Source organism: Lepidothrix coronata, unplaced genomic scaffold, assembly GCF_001604755.1.
Source record: "Lepidothrix coronata isolate B3197 unplaced genomic scaffold, Lepidothrix_coronata-1.0 Scaffold168, whole genome shotgun sequence".
NCBI lineage: Eukaryota > Metazoa > Chordata > Aves > Passeriformes > Pipridae > Lepidothrix > Lepidothrix coronata.
The window spans coordinates 2,088,054-2,096,223 of NW_016690348.1; the positions used below are offsets into that span (position 1 = coordinate 2,088,054).

General features: G+C 35.6%; 1 protein-coding gene across 2 annotated transcripts in view; it reads right to left on the reverse strand.

The window, feature by feature from the left end:
• The window catches only part of RYR3 (ryanodine receptor 3), a 218,916-nt gene extending 211,052 nt beyond the window's left edge, over window positions 1-7,864 (reverse strand). The window contains exon 1 of one of the 2 annotated variants that reach the window (XM_017829727.1): window positions 7,745-7,864. In XM_017829727.1, coding sequence (XP_017685216.1) covers window positions 7,745-7,795 — 51 coding nt within the window. In that variant the 5' untranslated portion in view covers window positions 7,796-7,864. The remainder of the gene's footprint in view (window positions 1-7,744) is intronic. The other variant, XM_017829728.1, reaches the window with a different exon arrangement.
• Between the last annotated feature and the right edge of the window lie 306 nt (window positions 7,865-8,170).

Here is an 8,170-nt window from a genome sequence, read left to right on the forward strand (position 1 = left end):
TTGAGAGTTGACTGACAGCAGGTGTGCAATGGTTGACAAGTATGTATGCATCATACTGCAGTGAGACACTGCCAAAGCAGATCCAGGAGGGAAAAAAAAATCCATTTTCCTGTAGGCTTTTATGACTCCCATGCATGACTCCCAATCTTAAACTACTTTAGACACACCCTGAGGGTCACGTATTTGCCAATTGTGCTTCAGAACATTACTGTAATTTCCAGTAAATAAGTTTCCAAAAGTTACCCAAGCACAGTAAGTATTTAGGTGGAAAACATCTTCTGAAATTAGAACATAAATTCTTTTAAAGTAACATGTGGTACATAATTTTAAATTTTCCAGCACCAAAACCACTATATCCTACCAGACAGAAGGAATGGTCTGGTGATGTTTTAATGACATTAAAGGCAGAATATAAATTTAAAATTTCTACATTGAGCAAATAAACCAAAATATTCACTGAGGCATACATTAATACCTCATGTTTTCTTTCTGAATTTTTTAAATTGTGTATATGTTAGCAATTGTTTTCTTAAATTGAGATGATAATTTTATTGTCTATAGAGGTCTGTGCATAGCTGCACTATTATTATGTGCCACTTGGGAAAATATGCATGTCATGTATGAAGTCAAGAAATACACGACTTTTAACTAGTGTCCTGTGTTTGAATTCAATATATTCAAAATAACTGCATGCCAGCTTTATTTTTCTTCTCCTCCATGCCTGCAACTGTTTTAATTTTTGGAATCTGTAGCTAATGCACCTGGCAGCATTTGGCTGTGTGGTCACAGCACTGCCATGGGAACTGAGAAGAGGCAGTATTCACTGCTGGATTTCAATATGAATCATACACAGTTAGCATGCATGGGATTAGAGATCAGACAACCCCCTTGCTGCATTCTATAAAAATGTAGGAACATCACTAACAAACTCACTGTTTATTACTGAAGATACTAATTCTTATTCAAACATCAAAAAGCAGAGTATGAGCAGAGGATAAATCCCTACAACAGCCACCAGTGAGGTTAGGGGAAAATAGGGAAGAATATGTCTGGAGCATTACTTTAGGATTATTGCATGGTCACAAATCCTACCAAAAGGCTTTTCACTCACTAACATTCTAAGGCAAAATTGAAGAGTTTTGCCTGACTGTAACAAATTTGATGTTATTTCAGCAGAACTTCATCAACACCAATACCCTCAAAAATAAAACTGGGGGAAAAAAAAGGAAAATAAATCAATAAGGAGTTAGTTATATCTATCCTAGACATTAAATCTACTATGCATATGCTCAATCTCACAATTATTCTATAAGAATATACTACATTTATAATATGGTAATATATTTACCGATTTCTCTTTGAAATAGAATTTTTAAAATTTATTCTGTAGAAAGAAACAGTAGAAAAGCATGATACTGAGTTCATGTAGTGTAATGTTACTCTGATTTTAACTGGTGTAGGCTGGTCAATACGAAGCAGCTTGCAAAAGTGCAACTCATTACATATAATTACATATATCCCATATATAATTATGATATGATATATACATACATATATCATACACACACACACATACTATGATTACATATTGTTGTACAACACATCTCTGAACTTTACTGCTCTCCACCCTTGTAGAAAAAAATAGGATTACAGTCTATTCTATAGATCCATGCTAAACAAAATGTAATAAATACATCAGGGGAACAGACCAAACAATGTGCCACCTCCAACACCAGCCTGTAATGTCAGGACCTTTGGAAGTGTGTTACTACCTCAACTACCTCCCATCTAATAGAGAGAAATCAGCCTTCACCTCTCACCAATCATGATGTGAGTCCTCATTATCCACCGGTTGTATCTGCAAAAACTGTACTTGCCTTTACTTCTTTCTGGCCCCTTTACTTGATGTAGTGTTTCAACAAATCATCACCCAGCAAATGCATTTTTTCCAGAATATTTATTACAGTTTTTCTTTAATTTACTCATTACACTAGTACGTCTACTTCATAATTGTATCTGTAACTGGAATGCCAGAAATTACTACCTTATAACATGCTGGACATCATTTCACTGCCTTCTCATATTCTCTTTTTGCCTTCCTGTGTTATCTTTCCTCTTATTTTAGTTGTAAACTTTTGACAGCAGAAACATTCCACTCGTTCTGTGTTTGCACCACAAGCTGGGAACAGGATCCTAACTCAGAGAAAGACTGAAGTATATCAAGACAAATCATGTGATGTACTATGAAATTATAATGCAGTTATGGCTATATCACCTCTTTTTTCATCAACATCAGCTATAAAATTCCAACCATTAAATAAACCTCAAACAACTTTCATTAAATTAAACACAACAAATTGCCAAAGTGTTTCCCTTTCCATCTAAACATGGTGCAAAGAATCATTCAATGCCAGGAGCCTAAAATACAAACTTATATTAGATTATGTCACTCTAAAAGAGAAATGATTACAGATCAATTGAATGGCTGATACAGATATCAAGCAACTACTCCAATATGTTTAGAGGTAGAAAACAAGACACACTATCCAGTCTGAAGGCATGACTGTTGTCTTTATAGTATGGTAGAGCATTTGCTAAAAATTCTGCCTTGAAAAGGGGTTGAAATTAATTGCAGATAGCTTGTTTAAGAAGCTAAAAGAAATCTGCTTGAAAGACATTTTATAAATGGAGAGGAAGAGATATGGTGTAGTTTTTGTTTTGTTTGTTGTACAATTTGTTATACTTCTTAAAAGACTTATAAATATTGTCTATTATACAATTGTTTAAAACTGTGCCAATAGGATCAGAAGGGAGAGATTTAATAGAGATAAATAGATACACAGACACAGAAATATTTAATTTAAAAAGTATTTAACTCATAATATGCACCAGCTCTCAGAAACAATTCAAGTTTTATATAACATTATTCTTCCTTTACTTTTACCCTTTTCCTAGAAGGAATTTACTGACTACTGGACAACTGCTCTATCATGAATTGCAGTACATTTCAGTGACAATAGACAAAATGTTCTAATTAATTTGAAAACAATACCACGGAACACACAGAACTGTTCAAGAAGCACACAGAACCCGTGCCAGCTCCCTTAAAAAGGGCTTCAGGAAAATTCCACTGATTTGATCTAAAGGTATTTCTTATAATTTAGGACTTTTACTATACAGAAAATTCTATATCACTTTTCTATAATTTCATACACAACTCACTGAGGTAAATTTCCATATTTTCCCAGTTTTAAATTAACAACCACTAAAAACTTCTCCCTAGAAATATCTTTCATTATTGTCTGATATTTGGACATTTGTCCAATATATTTGTTTGCAAGTATTTATCTGGTGAACATTATATAGGAGATATTCGTGCTCTACTTAATCAAGCCATGGAGATCTGTGCTACAGAATGTCAGCATGCAGTTAGTACCATAACTATTAGATGTAAAGTTGGATTACTAAGGACAATTTATTTTCATATTTCCACTTCATACATTCTTTGTTATGTCACTAGGGATACACCACTAGAGACACAGATTTGATAAAACAACATGTATTAGATGCACCTAAAGAACTGGTTTTATGCTACACTAATCCTGGGTAAACGAAATAGTTCAGTACCACTCCTAAAATAATTTTTAAAAAGGATGATATAATCACTTTTTATATTTATATCTGGTAACAGTGAAGATGATTGAAAAAAAGAAAATCTAATTCATACTATACCTGACAGTTCATATTGTAAAACTGAGATTACTTCTCATCTCATATGTAACATCTCAACAGTAGAAGAGCTTGTTTCCAAGCAATATAGATTGCAAAGTGTATCCACCTGTATAGCTCTGTGTAAGTCACTAAGTTGTCTTGTTTCTGAGCAGCAATTTAATATACAAATGATCAAAAAAAATCTAAAAAAACAACTGTACACTCATTGTGTAAATCTATGTACGTGGACTAGATCCTGAAAAAAAAAATTACAGATATTCTATTCTAGGTCTTTGTAACAACAGTACTTTGCTATTTAACTACAGTCAGACTATAGAAGAAAACAATTTCCCACTTCTATGTGTAAATTTTTAGATAATGATTTGAGAGGTTTATCAGAACACTTAAAGTTAGGTCATTGAGACAAGCTGTTAAAAGAGCAGAAGTCAGAGAAAAATCAGCTGCTAAAGCCTTTGTCACTCAAAAAAATGAAGGACTTGTAACCAGCTGGGGAAATAATCCTGGATACACAGAGACATGCACAAAGGCATGCACACACTATACTCACACATGCCAACACACACACACTATTTAGATCTCGAAAACAAAGCAAAACTTTCTTGACTAATGAACTATCTCAAAAAAACCCCAGTATTTCTATTAAAATTAATATGATGAATTTCAAGAAAAATAACAAAGCAATAGACCTATTAACTAATTTACCACCATAATTTGGACCGTAAGATGGCAAACCACTTTGATATGCTTCATTGCAAGGACATTTATACTGCACAGGGTAGGGGTGGGACTTCCTCTCACCCCCAACCATGCTCTCTGTTAGCAAGTGACTATATAAGTATTTCTGATGGAGAAAGACATAAGGTCTCTAATCCAAGACACCACCTCATATTTGATAAATTCAGCCGCAGTGAGAACTTGTGAATAATTTTGGAAGAGGAGAGGACTTTGTCTATTTATCATAGTAGTAAAGTCCCAGTAGCTAGGAAAGTCTTGAAGGAGAATACTTTACAGTCACTCATCTACATTGCCAAGGGCTACAGGGTTCCTTCTGTATCCCTTAGTGCATTATCTCAAAACAACACAGGTTAACATATGTGTTCTCACCTAATGCTGCATAATGTCAGCTTCACTGATTTCTCATATATTCATACCTCAGGAAGGGCTAACAAATAAACAATAGGGGGAAATCACCTAAACAAACATTGCATGGCAGTATTGTATGTTACACACATGCAACAAGTGCTCTGCTTCTCTCTTCCATACACATACACTGAATATCCAGAGTGAAATCCAGAAAAAAGCCACCAACTAGAAAACTAGAGAAAAAATTCCAAGCATTATTACAAAAAACAAAACATCAAAGATTTCATAACAAAGACCAAACACTAAGTGCAAGAAAAAACTATGTGTGTTTATATATTTAATTTATATTCATACTGAACAAGTCAGGGGAAAAATCAGAAAGGAAATTACACTGTATTGGTAACACCTTCCTTGAAATGCTGTCATTGCATATAAAGGCTTCACACAAGCATTGGGACATACTTGAAATGAGTACTGAAGACACACTACTACTACTACTACTAGGACAATGATAGTGTTGTTATCCTCTCTGGAACTGGCTAAGGTCTTTGTCATTCCCATTGGTGCCAAACTAATCAAATACACCTTGAAACAAAAAGTGATACTAAAAACTTTCCATTATATGTTATACATGTGCCCACAAGTTTGCTACTCTCTAGAAACAAATACAGGCATCATTGTCATTCATTTCCAAGCTTCTTAACCTTCTATAGGAGCAGAGAACCTAAAAGTGAGGCACAAAACTATACAACGACTTATATCTGGAAGGGTAAAAAAATCATAACCAATGAAAAATGGAGGACAAATGGAAATTTCTCTTTAAGATAGCAAACATTAATTTTAGTGGACTTTCAAGGGTTGATTCTCTTACTCTTTCAAAAAATACTGTATGATATCTTTGAATTAAAAAATATCTAATCTTATTTTATACCTAACCAAGAAAGAGCTATCTCTGAGAGCCTAAAACACCCTAGACCACTTCTCTCTAAAGACTCAAAAATAAGAAAATCGAGATCAACATTTTCAAAGGAAGATTCAGCTGCACAAGCCTGGGAAACATTCACTAGCAATCCAAATTCCCAGAAAACATTTTGATCTGGAGAAGATTCTAATTGATCAACAATTTCACTGGAAGAGTTCTAAAGGACTGCTGTAGTTTATGTTTGTATGTACAGTGTTTAGGCAACAATAAAAGCTGTAAGAAATCAGTACTGAAGGTGTACCTCACTGTAGCACTCAGTACCTCAGGAACCAGAAATGGTTCCTTTCTCAGTATATTAAGAAACAACAATTCATCCATTCCCCACGAATGTGAAGGAAGTTATTTATAATGAAGAGGAGACAGCAGTAACTGATATGATCGTTGAGAGAAAGAAGTAGCTGGGACTTCTAAGGCAGAAATCTAGTCCATTTTTTTTCTCTGTAAAAGATTTCTTAACACTAAGTAGAAGAAACACTTCTGCATAGCCTCACTTTTACTATTTCCATTTTAACCCACACCTCTACTTAGCACTTTATTTTAACCATTTGAAAGAAGTGCAATAGTTATTCTAGCACAAGAGTGGGTCACAGCAGCAGAAACTGCCATCTCATGTAGCACACGCAGGCTACCTATGAAAAGGCAAAGCTTCTGACTTCATCACTGAGGATGAGTGTCCAGTCAAGGCAACAACTTGGAACGTGAAAGGATGAAGGATATTCATTTAAAGCTCCTGTCTTGGATTAAAGCACCTTCTTCTAAAGGCTGAGTTATCTGTTAAACTATGTAATACAGGTATGTCTAGAAAGTGCAGTGGAGGGGAGGGATGTTGGAAAACATTCTTCTTTGTGATTATCCATTCCCCACCCCCTCCATGAAATTCTCCGAGGCTTAAAAAGTGCTAATGACACTTCATCACACCTAAACAGCAGGAGCCATCACCACTCTCCAACCTTTATCTCACATACATAAATTATCCCAGCCTCCCACAAATCAACCTTGTAATTTCTTACTTTGGGAACTTAGCATGTTTTATTTTAGTAACTTATCCTTTAAAGTTCAATCAACTCTAGAGGAGACTGTTTCTAGAACATTATTTGTGACAAATGAAAAGATAGTATGGAAAGGGAATACACTTATTAATAGCAGTTTTTTCATGCTAGTTACACAACAACACAATCTTAGTCATGCAGGGTAAAAATAATGAGACACAAGATGACACATGAAAAGGATCTTATACTCTTCCCAAAAATTAATGCATGTACACTACTTGCCTAAAAGTCCAGATTAGTTGTCATACTAGATTTGTGTAAAGCTTTAGGAAAGAATGGTGTGAGGGCTCTCTACAGAAAACTACACTAAGTGAAGGCTATTTCACTAATTAACACCCCTTCCCAAAAAAATGCTTATCTCCTTTTAAGATAAGCTTCTTTTATGTAAAGACCCCAAACATTTCCAGAGTCCTGACTTCAACATCTGATGGTATTCCTTACACAGAAGTGTGCTTCTGTGTGCATGTTTATCAGAAGAGGTCGTCAAGGGCTTGCTAGGTTTATTCATCGTTTTAAGGCACTCCTATTTGCAAAGCTTCTGTTAATGTCAGTGAAATCTAACCCAGACAGAAGTTTCAGAGGTCACATATTTGGCATGCTACATTTAGAAACCCAAGTACAAAGTTGACGAGGACGCTTCAAACACAGGGGATTACAGCGGAAATAGGTCTCCTTATACCAAACTGGCTATTGAGCAAATTCAAGGAAGAACACACCGAGACTGCCTGATGCTATTAAAGCTCATATTCTTGCTTTATTTTTTCCACCGACTGAATCAGTTCTCCCATTTGGCAAAGCCCAGCACAGAAATAACACTTTATTTTTACTACAGCAGAAAAGAAATAGACATGAGACACAAAATCATGTACTACATGACCTATAAAAAGCAGATACTTACAGTTCGTAGGAACTGTATTTCATCTTCCCCTCCTTCACCCCCTTCAGCCATGGCTCTTGAGGAGTCAGCTCTGCTGAGACTGATCGCCTCCACCGTCAGCTCACTGCGCTCTGTATCGCTCCTCTCCTATCAGTATTAGCATATAGCTAATCCACAGCCATATAGGGAGCTCAGCTAACTCCACTGCACTGCAGACTGTCAGTCAACCCCCTCACTGCCAGAGCCAACTGCGCTGCTTTTCCAGCTCATAGCAAGCAATTCTTTTCCTTTTCTCTCTAGCTTGGAGGCAAAACCCCCTACTGTTAAGCTATTGCAGGAAGCATTATATGCATCACTAGGTGTTGATTTTTTTTCCCCTCCAGATGCTGTCTGGTCAAAACAGCAATAATGGTGAAGTGTTAATGAAAGCAGAGCTTGTGCTTCCAT